The 16,675-nt window shown below is 52.9% G+C and overlaps 1 protein-coding gene and 1 long non-coding RNA gene across 2 annotated transcripts; one reads left to right on the forward strand and one right to left on the reverse strand.

Annotated features, from left to right (window-relative positions):
- Positions 1 to 1,631: 1,631 nt before the first annotated feature.
- Positions 1,632 to 11,776, reverse strand: PTGES (prostaglandin E synthase). Its single transcript, XM_010970266.3, has 3 exons — positions 11,560 to 11,776; positions 8,163 to 8,245; positions 1,632 to 2,303 (listed from the first exon to the last, which is right to left on the reverse strand). The coding sequence occupies exons 1-3, from the start codon at positions 11,686 to 11,688 to the stop codon at positions 2,054 to 2,056; spliced, it is 462 nt and encodes a 153-aa protein (XP_010968568.1). The 5' UTR covers positions 11,689 to 11,776; the 3' UTR covers positions 1,632 to 2,053.
- Positions 10,156 to 14,659, forward strand: LOC141577503 (uncharacterized). The gene is made up of 2 exons (XR_012506572.1): positions 10,156 to 11,338; positions 14,430 to 14,659. It is a non-coding gene; the product is annotated as an uncharacterized LOC141577503 (long non-coding RNA).
- The last annotated feature ends 2,016 nt before the right edge of the window (positions 14,660 to 16,675 follow it).

Genomic DNA, 16,675 nt, shown 5'->3' on the forward strand with positions numbered 1-16,675 from the left:
CTCCCCAGCAGGGATTCCCTGTGCTCCCCCTGCCCATCCCCCCATTAGGGCACTGAGCACTTGGAGTTGTCACTGTTTGATGTCCTGCTGTCCTCGCTATGCTGCTATGGCTCCACACTGGGGAGGGAGTGACCCACCAGTGCACAAGGGGCTCGCTGTCCGCAGCTCCGAGGGGCTGCCCCATTCATCAGTCCCAGGTTCACATGGTCCCCGTGGTGTCAGATGCCCTCCTCACCCCAGTCTGAGCTGGGCACTTTTCACTCTCAGCCCCCTTTCCCCAGGAAGGAAAACATTAAAATACCAGCACACACAGACTCTGCTCCTTACCACATCCCAGCTCAGGGATGTTGGGCAAGTCACCGCTCCTTTCTGAGCCTTACTTTCCTCATCAAAAAGTAGAATACCTCCTTCCTGGGATGCGTTTAAGGATCAAGTGGGAAAAAATAATAAACTGCACCCAGCCAATGTTTAGTAAACAGCAGGCATCCAATATAGAACAGTGCCCTTCTTGTTCCCAGATGTGCTGCTGCAGCCCCAGAACGGAGGCTCATCTCACCACCAGGGGGCAGTGTTACCCACACCCAGCTCCCAGCTAACTCGGCTTTCTAGTGAGGGAGGCGTGTGGTTCCCTGAGTCCCCAGTGGGGCCCTCACTCTGCAGGCCATCAGTCCGCAGGGGCAGAAATTCTGGGTTGCAAGGCAGTGGGAGGGAGCCGTGCCCAGGTGCTAGGGAGGCTTGCCCAGGTCCTGGAGGGAAGGGGCGGTGCTGGGAGGGGGCTTGGGGAAAGTGCGCCAGGAGTGCACAGTGGTTAGAGCAGGTTTGGGAGCCAGACAGGCCGGGTTCAGAGCTGATCCTGCACCTCCTGACCTGACTTGGTGGGGAATGTAACTCAATGGTAGAGCACATGCTGAGCATGCGTGAGGTCCTGGGTTCAATCCCCAGTACCTCCACTAAAAAAAAAAAAAAAAAGTTGACCATCTTACTTGCCCATTGCAGGAGGTAGGAGTTTCTGCAGTGATTTAACTCCCCAGCCAGGATGTGTTTGTCTCTTTGCCAGAGACTGTGTCCCATCAGTTTGGCCCCACCTACAAACTCTCTCAGGCGAGCTGGAGTCGTGCCAGCTTGGACAGTGGTGGATGCCAGGAACCAGCAGCTAAGGGCCTTCATGAAGCAGTGAGCCCAGCTGGCCAGATTTCCCACTAATGATTAAAGCCACAGAACATCTTAGCATAAGAGTCTAAGAGAGACACACGATTCCCCGCAGGGGTTCACATTTGTGACTGGCCCTTCAGAACTCATGGGCCTTGACTGACAGTCAGTCCTTCAGAGCAAGTGAAGCCTCAGGAAGAGAAGGCCAACCTTACTGTGGGCCTCTCCCACCAGCACCCGGGCCAAGGGGAGAAGGACCCAGCATAGGAATGAGGCCGGAGCACGGGGAGGTGTCACCCTACCCCCACCTCACCACACCCCCACCAGGAGAGAAGCCACGGAGTCACACCCTGCCGCTCCGGGCCCTGCTCTAGGGGGATCTGGCAGTGGCTCCCAGGCCCGGCCATCACTCGGACTCACGGGGAGAGCTCCTTAAAGACGCCCAGGCTCCCCCTAGACCAGCTGCACCAGAATCTCCAGGGTGGCTCTGAGACATCCTTATTTATTACTGCCCTGGATTCGGATGGTCATTAGGTTCAGAAACCTGAACCGAGTGTCCGCTCACATTTCCCATTCTGAGGGACGAGAAGGGGTGGTGGTTTTGATGCTGTTATTTAAGTGGAAGGATTTTCGATCAGTCTTGACAACCGATCTCTGAACAGTTCCAACTGGCCACTTTGCCAAGGAATCCAAGGGGCACACGTGCACACACACCCCCCTAAACACACACAGGCCCACTGGGCCCAGGATCTCACGCTCAGCAGGTTGCCAGGTAACCAGGCTCTGAGGCCTATCACCACCTTGAAAGGGCGCCCACTGCCCCAGGAACAGTCTTGTGGCCAGTGGTCTGGCGGCCGAGGTGGCTTGTGGCCGGTGGTCTGGCGGCCGAGGTGTCAATGGCTGGTCACAGGTGGCGGGCTGCTTCCCAGACGATCTGCAGGGCCATGGAGGCACAGGGGAGCTGAGCCAGGGTGTAGGCCAGGGAGCGGGTAGGTGCACGCAGCTTGCCCAGGTAGGCCACGGTGTGCACCATGCGGCCCAGGAAGACCACGAGGAAGTGCATCCGGGCGACGAAAGGGTCGGGCCCCAGGAAGGAGTAGACGAGGCCGAGGAACAGGAAGGGGTAGATGGTCTCCATGTCGTTCCGGTGGGCTCTGGGAAGGCAAGGGGTGTGGTCAGCCAGGCAGCAGCTTGGAGAGTGTCCAGGAAGCTGGGGCCCTCTGCCCCAAAGGGCCCCGCATCCCTGGGGATCATCTCAGGGTGCCAGAGTCATGTCCATCCTCAGGACAAAGAGATACCCAGAGGCAGAAGGGACAGTGACTCCAAGCTGGCACCTGTGAACAGCTGAGGAAGTGAAGCCTTGTTAATGGACTAGGAGCTGTGAAAAGCTTGTGGTTGGATTTTCTCACCAGCCCCGGGGCTCGCCAGGACCCGGCCCCTGCCACAGTCTCCCATCTTCCCCGCTGGCCTTGGATGTCAGGTGGGAAAAGGGGGGCTCAGCGGGGTTGAGTCAAGGCCGGGGTGGGGCCTCAGTCCACCTCCGGCCCGTGCTCTTTACCACCAAGAGCTTCTCCGAGGCAGCCCTCCTTCCGAATGCAGGTTCCTGGGCCCTCCCCAGTGGGACAGGCTAGAGCTTACGAGCATGTGTCTGAAGTCCCCGCCTGTTTTATTCTGCCCCTAAATATAAGTAAACCCCTACTCGTTTCAGAGATAATTATAACAAGAACATCTTCCACTCACGGGAGCCAGCCAATCGCTGAACTCAAGTGAAACTGTCTCATCCGTGCTAGCCTGCTTCTTCCTTTGTTTAAAATAATCGTGTGTGGGTATGTGTGGTGGTGGAGGGGTGGCTGGGTATAACCCCGCCATCAAAAAATGACCAAGAAAGAAAACTCATCACTTCGGCTAAGAGCCGGTTCACATTTTCCATGACTCCTGCTAAATGGGCAGCTTCCCCTGGGGAGGGTGGGGACGACGAGTCCCATAAATTAGAGGCTAAGCAAGTGACTGAAGCCATAGAGGGCATGCTGGAGGCGCAAATAAACTGGAACACAGTGCCCGGGCCATGACCTCCCCCAAGGATAGGCCGCACGTGTGAGACGTGGGGATGCTGCTGGAACTGAAGCCCATTCTCTGAGCCTTCCAGCTGGAGTGCATTTCACCAATGCTGTGCCAACAGGCCAGGCCCAGCCCAGCAGCCCCTGTGTGGGGACATGCCGCAGAGTCCTCCTCTTCCCTCCCAGGGCCATGGTATGTGGATGCTGAGGAATTGGTCTGGGCAGGGGGGTGGCCTGGAGCACTCAGCAACTCAGTGCTGAGGGTAGGGTGTCTGCCGAGTGACCTACACCGAGTGCAGGTGTAGTCAGAGAAGGAGACATCAGTGCTGAAGCCTGAATGAGGAGGGGCCATCTGCACAGGGGAAGAACTTTCCTGGGAGAGGGATTGACATGTGCAAAGGTCCTGAGGTGGGAATGAGCGTAGTGTGTTCAAGGCTCAGAAAAGTGACCCATGCAGCTGGAGTGTGGTATGCAAGAGGGACAGAGGCAGGACAAGAGGGGGAGAGGAGCCTTGTGAAGCAGGATAAGGGGTCTGGAATTCAAACTGTGTACAAAATCTCCCATAAACCCAGCAGGGCCTGGATCTTTCTTAGGTCAAACTCAGGACACATCAGTTGGTGTCTCCATCCCCATACTCTGGAGCCAACGTGTGACTTCCTTTTCCTTTTCTCCCAAATCTCGACCTTGGGACTCAGCCCCATTGAAAGCAAGCCTGAGGCAGGGCAGGGCAGGTCTCACCAGCTGAGAGAAATACTGCTGGATGCTGACGTCAGAAAGGCATGCCCTGGCCGGGTCCTGATCCCAGGGATGAAGAGGGGGAAACCGAAGACCAGGGCCACTCCAGTTTCCCGATGGAGCAAGGTTCCTAGCTGGGAGTTACATGGGAAGAAATGGCAACTGGTCCTCTAAAGTCGCACCACCCTATGGAGATGCAGCTGTGTATGCCAACATCCTCCCATGTGCTATTAGACACCTTAGAAAACCTATTTTATGTTAAGTCAATATGTCCCAGAATGTGGTCTGCCCACCACAGGTGACTCATGAGATGGTGTCACCTGGGAGTATTCTCGTCATGTTATACATTTCTCAGAAAGTTTCAAGAAGAGCATAACTAGCATACGAAACCCATTCATTCAGACATTTTTCCTTAAAGTGTGTATTTACACTTTAAGAATGAGTCAGGTTTTAGAAAGCTGTTAGGAGGATCGCTGGCTAAACCCCAAAGCACAGGTGATGGAAAGAAGTCAGGGGACACAGGGCGGAGAGGAGGGGTAAGGATGGGAGATGACCCAGAGGTGGGGAGGGGCAGCCCCACCTCCTGGCTCCAGACACCGGGACTAAAGGATTCAGAGGTCACCACTGAGGGAGGAGAGGTGTCTGGGAGCCGACAAAGCCCTGAAGCTCTGACTCTCAGCCCCGGGCTGCCCAATGCCCTCTACCCCTCCCCTCCCCTCCCCGGGTACATCTCAAACCACAGCCTGGCTCCCACGAAGCCACAAGTGGTGACAAGGACAGAGAGACATGGGGAAATCAGGGATGATGCAAGAAAACTCATTCCCCACTCTCCACCCCAGGATCTGAATCGAGAGGCATGGAGGGAGTCACGTACCAGAGATGCTTGGGCAAAACATGTCATTCCAATAATAACCCTCTTTTAAGGTGAAAGTCACTCAAAGCAAATTCTCACTAGACTGGACTTGCATGACCTCCCGTAGCATCAGGCCTGCCCCTCCCCCTCAACAGACATTGCAACACCGCAGCCTTTTACCACATCAGGTGAGACAGCCACGTGGAGAGAGAGTCCCACAGTCCCCCGCCCCCCCCCCCCCCGACAACCCTGGGGCCTCCAGGGCAGGGACAGCCGCCAGCAGCCACACCAGCTCCCTCCTCTTCCCTCGGCCGTGCTCTCCATCCGTACAGGTGATTTCCTAGAATTCAGGTTTGCTACAACACAAAGGCTGCTGAGTTTTAAAGGCAGGTAGAAAACAGAGCTAAATTATGTTCATGGAGGGGAGCAGTGCCCGAGTCTGACGGCCTGGGCCGGGTGGCAGCTTCGCCGTCAGAGCTTTGTGGCCTTGGGAACCCCACCTGCTCCTCTGTAGGTACGAGCGCCGTCCTCGGAAGGCTGTGGAGCAGGGTGAGTTGGTCCCTCGAAGTGCTTAGAACACTGCCTGTCACCGAGTAGGTGCCCAATTTGCCTGCCATCTTCTTTGTCATTGTTACCACCATCAGCAGCCCTGTCCTGGACACGACTGTTAAAACTTACTTTCACCTCTTGGTTTTTCCAGTCTCCCAACCACCTTCAGACCCCCAGGCCAAATTAATAAAAACCATTTTATGGTGCCGGGTAAACTGTCAGGCTAGGGGCCTGCAGATCCGCCGTAGTGATCCTTAGACCCAGGGCCTCGGGCACGTCTCTCTCCCTCGCTGGGTCTCTGTTCATTACGCACAAAATGAATGTGCTGCCTGGCGTCTAAGGGACTTGCTAGGGCTGAGATCTGGAGACCCAATCTCCTGACAAACCTCTTCCCTCAGATTGTCTGCACACTGCAAAGAGTCAGAAATATCCCAAAGCTTCAGTCAAGTCTTCCTTCCCCAGGACCACTCAGAGACCCCCCGCACCACAGCTGCATTCACACAAACTCAGAATTTGGCCAAAACACCCATTGCTGGGAGGCTCAGACAGGCATCAGAAAGCAGGCATCTGGATTTCATCATTTTCCTTGATACCTGGTTCCTGACTCCTCCCAGAGCAGGGCTCACATTTTCGATCCCAGCAGATGCTAATCTGCAAGGCAGAGTTATGCACAAGAACCAAGACCTACATGCCTTCCTGTTTGTGCAGAAGGCAGCCCTGGTTGCACTAAAAACTCCGGTCTAATATTTAACTCACTCTGCTTCCAGGGCATTTCCCATCAGGTTCCAGCCAGTTCTCCGGTAGCGGATGGCAGGATGTGTGATTCTATGCATTCTATACCCACGAGGTTCCATGATGTTAGGTGAAGTCAGAAGGAGGAGCCCCAGGGGCCCAGGCACCCCACGTCTGGCATGGTAAGTCCCAGTAAATACCAGTAGGTGGAAGGTCCCCAGTCAATACTCACTGAACAGATATAAAACATTACTAGATAAGAGGTGCTCAAGAAGTGCTGAATTGAATTTCAGCCACTTGAGCATCAGCACTGTAGATGCTGGGCGATTTTGCTCCTCATCATGTCCATCTCCACCGCCCAGAAGAGTCAAACCAACCAGGTGGCATGAGGGTCACCAGGATGGATTTGTGTATGGGTGAAGCTTTTGTTCACTAAAGTACAATTAGTGCTGAGCACAGTATCCTGCACATAGTAAGTGCTCATTAAATGTTGGATGGCTGGCTGGGTCGTCCTCATATGAAGGACCATATACTGTAGTTATATTAAAAAGAGTGAAATAGCAAGGAATCTTACTTTCTACTTACCTGTTTCTGTAACTTCTAAAAAACTACAAGGATGTATGTTATTTTCAATAGCCAAGAAAAACATACAGGAGAAACCCCACAGACTTGCTTATAATAAAAGAACTTCTCTATTATTTTTCACTACACTGTCCCACCCATTTCTGCCTGTGACTCATGGGAACATGATAAAAACTATGTGAGGGTTTGTCTCCATCTCACCCCTGTCCAGAAACCCATCCCTACCGCGCCCCATCCCCTGAGAGCGCCTCCTCCAGCCCATTGGTGTGAAACAGCAGAGAGGAAGCCGCCAAAATCCCCACCTTTGAGTGGCTACGTGAAATTAACATTTAGTCTCTGATGGAATTTTACGCAGCCCTTTTGGAAGAATCACTTTTTGAGTAGTTATTTACTGACACAGAAAGTGCTCATGAAACAGTGTTAACTGAAAAAAAAAATCAGAACCCCAAACTGGGTATACAATGCACACCTAGGGTTATGAAAAATATTTAGACATAGAAGACGAATAAGAGATGGAAATGTTAACTGAGATTAGTGTTGTGACTGGTTTTCCCCTTTCTCCTCTATGTATCTTCAGCATTACCCAGATTGTAGGCAATGAGTGGCTCTGATTTTTATAATAAGAAAAATTGTTTTTGATTGACTGGGGGAGGCTAAGCATGTGAAAAGAGGTTCCACTTCACTCAGAACAAAAGAAATGCAAAGTGAAGCTGAAATGTGATGTCAATTTTCACCCATCGTGTTGGCAGGGATCCGTCCAAAAGTGGCTACACTGAGTTGGCAGGTCATAGAGACACACCTCCCGCACCAGTTGTGGGAGTAGATCTGGAGACCACTGGACAGTATTTCTTACCATTTGATGGCATCCTGCAGTTTTGCTCACACATACACACAAAGTGAAATGAAAGAGGTTTTGATGAGTTCTGTTCATAACAGAAAAAGACTAAGAGCCTAAATGCCATCGGAGGGGAAGTGACTGGATAAGCTATCTTCGATCATCCATTCAAGAGATTAATGGCATAAATACTGTAGCATGGATGTAATTAATGAGGCCCCTCTATGGGCTGATACGAAACAATTTCTGTTGTTATGTAAAAAAAAGACAGTATAAATCATCGATGAAGGGTAATTCTTTGGGGATAGGAAGGAAAAAGCACAGCGCGAGTGTCGTAAATGCAGAAAGTCTGCCTCTGGGAAGAGGCACAAGACGCCAGTAACAGCGTTTACCCCTGGAGAGGGGATCTGGGCAGGACCTGGAGGTCAGAGGTGGCAGAGAGATTGAATTTTCACTGAATACCCTTTTCTACCTTTATAATCCTGAGCCATGAGCATGTATTATTTTTCCACGATTAACTAGAAATCAAATCAATGAATAAATTAAAACAGCCTAAAAGGATCAAGAAAGCAGAAGACCTTAACCCCCTGGGTATCCTCCCAGTCCCTGGTGTTTGGAAGAGGGTCTGAAAGGTCGGGCCGCATCCAGGTAGAGGGAAAATGGTACTTGCCTGAGGCAGCGTTCCACATCCGGGTCGCTCCGGCAATACTGGAGGCCTCCGTGTCTCTGAGCATCCTCGGGGTTGGCAAAAGCCTGGAATACATCAGCTGAGAATTACTGTTTGTGAGACGGGTGGTCCGGTCAGCTAGGCCTGCGGCGGTGCAGCAGCACATGCGTCTGTTCACCAGCATCCATGAACTCCTGCTGTGTGCTGGGCGCTGGGGACTCACCGTGAGCAGGACTGCTATGACTTAACGTCTGTGCCCCCGCAAACTTTCGATGTTGAGACCTAATCCCCAGTGTGATGGTGTTAGATGAGCCTGTAGGAGGCGATTAAGTCATAAGGGTGGAGCTCTCCTGAATGAGATTACTACTCTTTTGAGACCTCAGAGAGCTCTCTCTCCCCTTCTGCTATGTGAGGAAACAGCAAGACCGCCATCTATGAACCAGGAAGTGGGCCCTCACCAGACACGGACTGTGCCAGTGCCTTGATCTTGGACTTCCCAGCCTCCAGAACTGTGAGAAATAAATTTCTGTTCTTTATAAGCCACCCAGTCCCTGGTATTTTGTTACACAGCAGCCTGGAGAGACCAAGAAAAAGGCCCTCCTATGCCTGCTCTTGTGAAGCTCAGTGCAATGAGCCTATGACCCAGAGAAGACCAGATGGCGAGCGTTAAGAAAGAGAAGACAGGGTTAGCTTTGAAAAGATTCATAGGAGACCTGACCAAGTCTGGAATCAGAGAAGGCTTCAGTGACATTAAAGCTGAGGCTTGAAGGATGCATCAGCCTTAATCAGAAGGAGGGAGAGTTGTAGCATTCAAGGCATAAGGAACAGCATGTGCAAAGGCCTCGGGGTCAGAAGATGAGCACGGATGAGGAATGAAAAACCCACATACCCACATGGCTGGAGCATAGACAGCAAGGGACTGAGTTCCAGGATGAAGGTACAGGGGTCAGCTGGGGCCCTGGAGGTACCCTATGAATCTAGATTTTGAATTAAGAGCAATGAGAGGGCCTCAACAGGCCCCGGTAGGAAACCCAGCTCCACACAGACTAACTGCAGGTTTCTGAACTTCCCTGAGTCTCAGCTTCCTCATCTGTGAACTCCGGATCAAATGGAGCTCATCTGCCACGTGAAGAGGGTGGGAGAGGACTGGAGACACCCCAGCACATCGCCTGGAGCCAGGCGGGTGCTGGAGGAACTGTCAGTCTACAGCAGGGACTTGAGATCATACTTAGGTCATCGAAGGCCCTGCTTTACACATGACAGTCACACCCACTGCTCAGGCTCCTCTGTTCCCCGCTGGCATCCAGCCCCACCAACCACACAGCAAACCTGAATGTCTACAGCACGGTTTCTAAATTGCTCATTCAGTGGCAAATCCTGCTGCCTCTGATTTACAAGCCCTTGTGACATCTGTCCCCAAGCACTGGTTTGTCCTGCCTGGTGGGTCTGCCCCTGCCTCACCCCAGAGGTGAATGCCACCCGGGTGTGATGGCTCTCACAATCAGGATCCCTCACAGCCAGAACTCCTCTTTGCTGGCCTTTAAGTCACCAATTCTGATGGCTCTGTACAGAGTCCCTGTGCCTGGGACACCCTTCAAAAGGTCTAGGCACTCAGCGGCAGTGGTCTTGGGTGTCCGCAGTCCATGGGATTGCTCACCTCTGAGAACAACTTGAATACAAGTCACCCTGGTGAGAACCAGCTGTAGTGCGGGCGGGAAAAGGCCGAGCATCACAGGCTGGAGCACGGCCGGCCGGCCGCTTGGTGGGGCAAGGGGCGGGTCCCGGGATGCACTCCCGCCAACAGATCTGGGGCCATGCATGTTTCTTCCAGCTGTTATTAAGTTCTGAGGACTGACGTTGGTGGGACATTGGCTTCTGCGCCAGGAGCTAAGGTCTCCAGGCACTGCGGTGACTATCCCCAGTTTACAAATGAGGAAATCAAGCTCTCAGACTTGTCCAAGATCCCAAGGCTGCTGGGTGGAGGAGCCAGAGATGGCACCTCCCCTTCTCAGTGGAGCTCCCCAGTTCCTCCCAGGCTGACTGGCTGAATGCAGGGAGCAGAAATGAGAGGGAAATTCAGACAGTGGGGAGGACCTGCGACAGCCCGAGGGGGGCTTTCCTTCTGCCACTCCCTACTGACCAGGCAGGAAGGCACCCCAACGGGTTTGTCTCCTTCTCTAATCCACATTAAAAAGAAAGTTCTGGGCCCTGCACGGCCCTGGTGAGAACCCCGTCCCCCCATGGCAGGGCGTGAGCTCTGGAGCTGGGCACCTGGATTCAAACCCAGCTGTGTGGCCTTCACAAGTGACATCTCCTCTCTGAGCCCAGGTTCCTCACCTGGAAAACAAGCTGAATACGGTCCGCACTCCCTGCCCCCACCCCAAGGCCGTGGTGGGGATTAACCGCTCAGCTGCACGGAAGGAGTCAAAGGGTGGATGCGGCAGTCCCGCTGCGTGCCTGTATCCAGCATCCCAGCATGGGCCCAGGCAGGGCGAAGTCAGGATGCTCAAGGAGCCTCTGCTTGGGGAATTATTTCATCTGGGGAGCTGCCCTGCCTGCTCCCCAGTGTCCACCCCCAACACTTCTGCCCCCAGATGCTGGGAGAAGCAGAGAGTGATGTCAGCCTCACCTTGTCTTTGAACTGGACAAAGGGTACAGTCGGAAACAACTCCTCTGCGATACCTGGAGGCTAATCTGCGGTACCTCCGGGCCTCTCAGTGCCTAACAGGACAGCCTGCGAGCTTGGCCAGCGATGTCTCTGCTAACAGTCACGCTGGAACCGGTTCTCCCGCCCACCCGCTCCCCCTGGCTTAGATCTGGGCCTCTTTGTTGTTGTTTTGGCTCCAGAACTCGGATTGGCGGATTGGTGGGGGAAATTCCTCAACCGAGATCTCCGGTGGAGTCTGGCTGGGACCCGGCTTCTGGAGGCTGCCGTGGGGTTGTAAGCAAACTCGCAGGCAGGTTGGGAATTTCCACTTCAAGAATTCCCGGCTCCTGTTTCACCGGTTCCCACTCCACCCAAATATCAGATCCCCTGTCCGGGAAGCCGCCAGGTCAGATGGAGGCTGAAGGCTGCCTCACGCCACCCTCCGGGACCTGCTGCTCCTTGAGACGCTGACAGAGCTCAGTGGATCTTGTGGAATCTCCCGGTACCAAGAACTTACCTGGTGCCACAGCAAGTAAGTAAATGCTCTTAAAACAGAGGACAAGGAGGTACGCGTCTCACTGAAACTGAGGACCACATTGGAGCCATCCCAAAGGACAGGATAGGCACCTAGTCCCCAGCATACTCACTCACAGGCTGGCCCTGAAAACTTCTTGGCCAAGTGTCCCATCCCCAACCTTACTGGCAGGACAAGTGAGCGCACGCAGGGCTGGGGTCCCCGAGGGCGGCACGTACCTTCTTCCGAAGCCTCACTTGGCCGGTGATGATGGCCACCACATACATCTTGATGACCAGCAGAGTGCTGCAGAGCAGGAAGGCCGGGAGCACCTGGCCGCTCCCCATCTCCAGGCTGGGGGGAGGCATCTTAGCAGTGGCAGCAGCCGCAGCTCCGGGAAAACAGAGGCAGCGAGCTCGGGCGCGTGGCTGTCTCTGAAAGGAGGGAGGGGCGGGGAGAGCCATGAAGGAGGCATGTCTGCACTCAGCTCCCGCCCACTCCCAGCAGCAGCAGTAGCTTCTGCCCTCAGATGCTGGGAGAAGCAGAGAACCTCAGATGCTTAGGTGTCCCCATCCGCCCTGGCTGCGCACCACATTTCTCCAGCAAATCCATAAACACTTTCTAATCTGTTTCCTCAGTCTGTGAAGTGGGGGGGGGGGTGTGTGGCAGTGCCTGCCTTCTGGGGGTGCAAAAAAGCCGGGCACTTGGCAGGACCTCCATGGAGGGCAGATTCATTGATCTGTGCCCCCCTCCCTGAGGGTGAGGTGCTGGTGTGAGAACCAAGCCGTCTGCCCCCACATGCAGCCTGGACACTTGAACCAAGGCACTACCTACGTTAGTGTGACTTTGCTGAATAGTGCTTCCTCCTACCGCCACCCCCCGCAAAATGATGTCCACATCCTAGTCCCCCGAGCCTGTGAATATGTTACTGCACACAGCAAAGGGACTTTGCAGACAGGACCAAGTAAGGATCTTAAAGTGGAGAGTTTATCCTGTTGGTGCGTGTGGAGCCAAAAGACAGAATCAAGTCAAAGATCAGAAGGAAGGATTTATTACTTGCAGCAAGCAGGGGGAGGGGGAGCGTATAGCTCAGTGGTAGAGCATGTGCTTAGCATGCATGAGGTTATGGGTTCGATCCCCGATACTTCTGTCAAAAAAAAAAATAAAAGACAACTAACTACCTCCCCCACCAAAAAACAGGACTAGTTTTTTTTAAAAAGTAAGGAGAACACCAAGGATCTTTCCCAAAGCCGTGTCTCTGGAACAGCAGAACTGGGGAGGTTTTAGACTAAGGGTACCTGCATGTCCCTGGAGGGGCCTGAGCAGAGGAGAATTCAGCATAGAATTGGGGCAAAGGTCAACAGAGTCCAAGCTTCAGTTGATTGAAGTCACACGGGTCAGAAAATTTCAGCATCATCATCCCTTAGGTTCCAGTGGATCTGGTGGTCAGGCCCCCGGGGTTTAAATTCTATAAAACAGCTCAGTTCGGGAAAGTGCTTCAGGCTCATCTCATGTTTGCCACTGAAACAGAACTGGGAGTCTCTCTGACTGATTATCTTTGCTATTTTCACTTCTATTGCCTGATAACAGTTTGTTCTTTTGTTCCCTTAAGACACTAATTCAAAGACTGTTCAAGGACTAGTGACCAGGGTTAGATCACAAAATGGCTTAGGCCCCAGATGGCTTCTCTTATGCCAAAAAGCTGTATCTGGTTCTTTTCCTCCAGGGATGACCTATCTTATCTGCTTACAGTCTGACCTGTGCCCCAGCTCAGTAGAGACCAAGGGAGGGCCTGGCCAGAGAGCAGAGACACAGGCTATGAGCTCTGGAGCCAGACTCAGCTGGCATCCCGGCCCGGAGCCAGCCCTCAGTGGCAGCTGTGTGGCTTTGGGCAAACAGTTTCCCTCTCTGAACCTATTTCTTCACCAGGAGGGAGACTTGGAAACCCTTGATCTTGCTGTTAGGGGCAGTGGGGTGGGGAGAGGGGTGAGGATAGGGGTGGGGAGGTGAGGAGATAGCTTCCTGTCTATTTGTGTGTGCCAAGCCTTCCTTTATCTGGACAAAAAAAATCTGTTTGTAAACTAACACTTGTGTTTCTGAAGCATGAGGCTGCCAGACTGGGTTGTCCTAACCCCATGAGATAAATGGCAGGTCACAATGAGGGACAGACTTAAGAAAGCATTGGATGTCCCAAAACATGTTGTATCTCTGACAGTAGGTCCAGAGGAACTGTGCTAGCTTGCTCCTTGCTGGTGCTTCTGTCCGAGAACAGAGGATGCCCGCCTCTCTCGCCCCCAGCTCAGGGGAACCACTAGACGTGGCTGTCTTCTTGGTCAAAAAGCTCAGTTGGGGGGCTGGGGTCTCTGCACGTCCCCCAGAATCATGGACCAGAGACAGGCCAAGAGGTGACCCTTGTATCCATCCCTCCCTGGACTAGCGGACGTGCTCTGCCCTGTGTGGTCTTCTAAAACACCTCACCAGCAGAGGCTGGGAAAGCCAGTGTGGGAGAAGAGTGGATAACTACCTACTGTTACCTGCAGCCAAAAATAAGAGGGATTTTGTAGGGAAGCCCTTCTGGCCAGTGTGTGTGTCTTCATGGTCGGAAGCTTTTCCTCATCGTCTGCTGAAATGAACCAGCTAAGCCAGGGCCAGGCAAGGACAACAAACCCTTCTCTGATCTTTGGCCAAGAATTTCCCTAAAGCCTCCCTCAGTCAGTGAAAGTTTGCCGTTGTTGCTTTTGGAGGTGGTGGTGGTGATGGTGGCGTTACTTTTCACTGAGCTCCGGTTACGTTCTTTGCTTGTAAGACAGGATCGGTGCCCCTGGGGATTGGGCAGGGGCTGGTGGTGCTCATGGTGGGCCCGGCTCTGGGTCCTCCAGAAAGTACAGTGGTGCCTGCACAAAAATGAGGGCAAGAGAAGGCCCTGAGTCCACCCCGAGAGGAGGCCTCCGGGGCGTTGGAAATGTTTTGTATCTTAACCTGGGTGGTAGTTACACGAGTGGATGTGTACATAAAAATTCACTGAGCTGTATAGTCAAAATGTGTTACTTTGGAGTATCAAATAGAACCCATAAAAGTTCTCCCTTCCCAACTCTACAACCCTGAGCAGAGAGCAGCTGCTTGGTCTGAGCCATCTTCCAGCTCACCCGCCCTGGCATTTCCTGAGGATCAGAGCCCCAGCTCTTCACGCTGTTTAATTGTCTGTGACTTCAGAGGAGACTTAGAAGAGGAAATGGCCCCACCTCGGCAGCTGGTTCCTGACCTCGGTGAATATCGCTGGGGCTTTCTCCAGCCAGGGATGGGGAAATGCAATGATTAAAAAGGAAAGAGAGACTGTCACTGAAGTGACCTTTTAAGTCAGGTTTGTGTTGTATTCATCACCGTGGCATCAACCCTCGTCAGAGAAGCAGTGTTTGTGAAATGTGGTCTGCGGTTTACGGGGGAGGCAAACGTAGATGAGTGAGTTTTCTGACGGCTCTGCAGCCCCTCCTGGGGCAGAGGCCCACCAGGTAGGACCCCTGGATTCCCCTTGGGATAAGCAATTCAATGAAGGAATGTTTTTGTCTGCCAGCTCACCTCTCCCTCCTACCTTCCCCTGGGAATTCATACCCATCCTTTATTTTCCTTGTACCCCTGTTGCCTGTAATTTTGTTGGGGCAGCCAATCAGACTACTCCATCTTCTTAGTATGGGGAAGCCATGTGACCCAGACCAGCCAATCACAGTGTTCCTGGTATCTGGGCACTGTAATTGGTCCAAGCAAAGCCAATCAGAGACCTTCCCTGGAAGTTTATATTCTGACACTGATAGAGTGGTCTGTCTCTGGCTCCTGGGATGGTGTTGGCCTGAAGCTGTGTGCAGCCATTCCCCTTCCCCACATGAAGGAGGCTGTATTATGGAGGAGACAATGAGGCCCCAATCTCTGGCTCACCCAGGCCTAGAAGTCTAGGCGTTTCCTTCTTTCTATCAGTCAAGTCACATCCTTCCTCTGCTCCAAACTCTGCAGTGGCTCCCGTCTCACTCAGCAAAAGCCAAAATTTGGACAAGGCCGGTGGCCCTATCCCATCTGGTCCCCATCTGGTTCTCTCTGTACTCCTCTTTTATTCCTTCCTCCCCTCAGCCCAGTCATACTGCCCTCCTTGCTGGTCCTCAGACATACCAGACACTGTCCTTTGTTTGCTCTGGCTCATGCCTTCGCCTTTAATTCTCTTCCCCTAGGCATCCACTGGATTGACATCTTCAAATCTTTGCTCAAATCCCACATTCCCAAGGTAGCTCACCCTGATCACCTTAATCAGTTCTGCAGCCTGTCCCCACCGCAGCGCTCCTGATGCCACTTCTCCGCTGCAACTTCCTCATTTATTTCCATGGCACTTATCAATCCCTCAATGATACAACATATAATTTATTTAGCATCCTGTCTACTACTTGGCTTCCTAAGGCGGTGGGGGGAGGGTCTGTTCTGTTCACTGATGAGCCACAAACATTGGTCCCATGTCTGACCTATAGATACAACTAAAATCTGTTGAATTGAATAGAATTGATCTGAATTACGCTCATTTGATTTGAATTTCTTTTGTTATAACCAAGAGTCTAGACCCAGATAAGTAAAAGTCTCCAGAGTTTGGTTCTGAGTCCCAGCTCCAGCCTGCCTACTTCTTTGAATCCACTCTGTGTCTCCAGGTGTGACTGGCGGCCAGGCAGGCTGGAACCGGAACAAGATAACTAGGGCATGGCCCCCGGGGCACTTCCTTTTGGTAACTATTCAGTTATGACTGGAAAGAAGGCGTGACTTTAAATTTAGTTAGTTTGCATGTTGACAGCACAAACACTCATCCAGCAGTGTAGACCCGGAAGCTGACGTTTATGGACAAGGATAAATGCTTAAGACGGAAGCTGCCCGTCAGTGAACCAGGCTGATTTGGGGCTGCAGGCCAAGCTGTCTGCCTGGGCTCCCAAGCCCAGCCTGACCCCTGATACCCATTCCTGAGACAGCCAAGACTGCCTTCAGGGATGCTGCCATCCCACTTAGGGACAGCAGTCAGATGGGATGATGGCCATGGGATCACTGGCATCACCCTCACACCGACCCTGGGCCAATCACAGACACCATGGTATCTACCCTCCCAGGAGGTATGACTATTAGACCCATTTTCGAGATGCGGGGCTTGGGGCCCAGGACAGTAGTTGTACTCGCCCTGGGTCCCACAGCTGGGCTTTGGTCAATGTGAACATTCTTGACACAGAGGCAGTGGTGTGCTAGCTGTGGGGCTGTGGGCTCAGACCCACGGGAACTGGCTTTGGTAGACACTCAAGAGGCAACAATTTAATGTGTAATTTAAGGTCCCTCCCACTT

The sequence above is a fragment of the Camelus bactrianus genome, chromosome 4 (genome assembly GCF_048773025.1).
Source record: "Camelus bactrianus isolate YW-2024 breed Bactrian camel chromosome 4, ASM4877302v1, whole genome shotgun sequence".
In the NCBI taxonomy this organism is placed as follows: Eukaryota; Metazoa; Chordata; class Mammalia; order Artiodactyla; family Camelidae; genus Camelus; species Camelus bactrianus.

Excerpts from the sequence above, each read along its gene's own strand:
- PTGES (XM_010970266.3), bottom strand. The coding sequence starts at position 11,688 with ATGCCTCCCCCCAGCCTGGAGATGGGGAGCGGCCAGGTGCTCCCGGCC. Across the intron at positions 8,246-11,559 it reads AAGTGAGGCTTCGGAAGAAG|GCTTTTGCCAACCCCGAGGA; the intron begins GTACGTGCCGCC and ends GATGTATTCCAG. Across the intron at positions 2,304-8,162 it reads GATGTGGAACGCTGCCTCAG|AGCCCACCGGAACGACATGG; the intron begins GCAAGTACCATT and ends TTGCCTTCCCAG.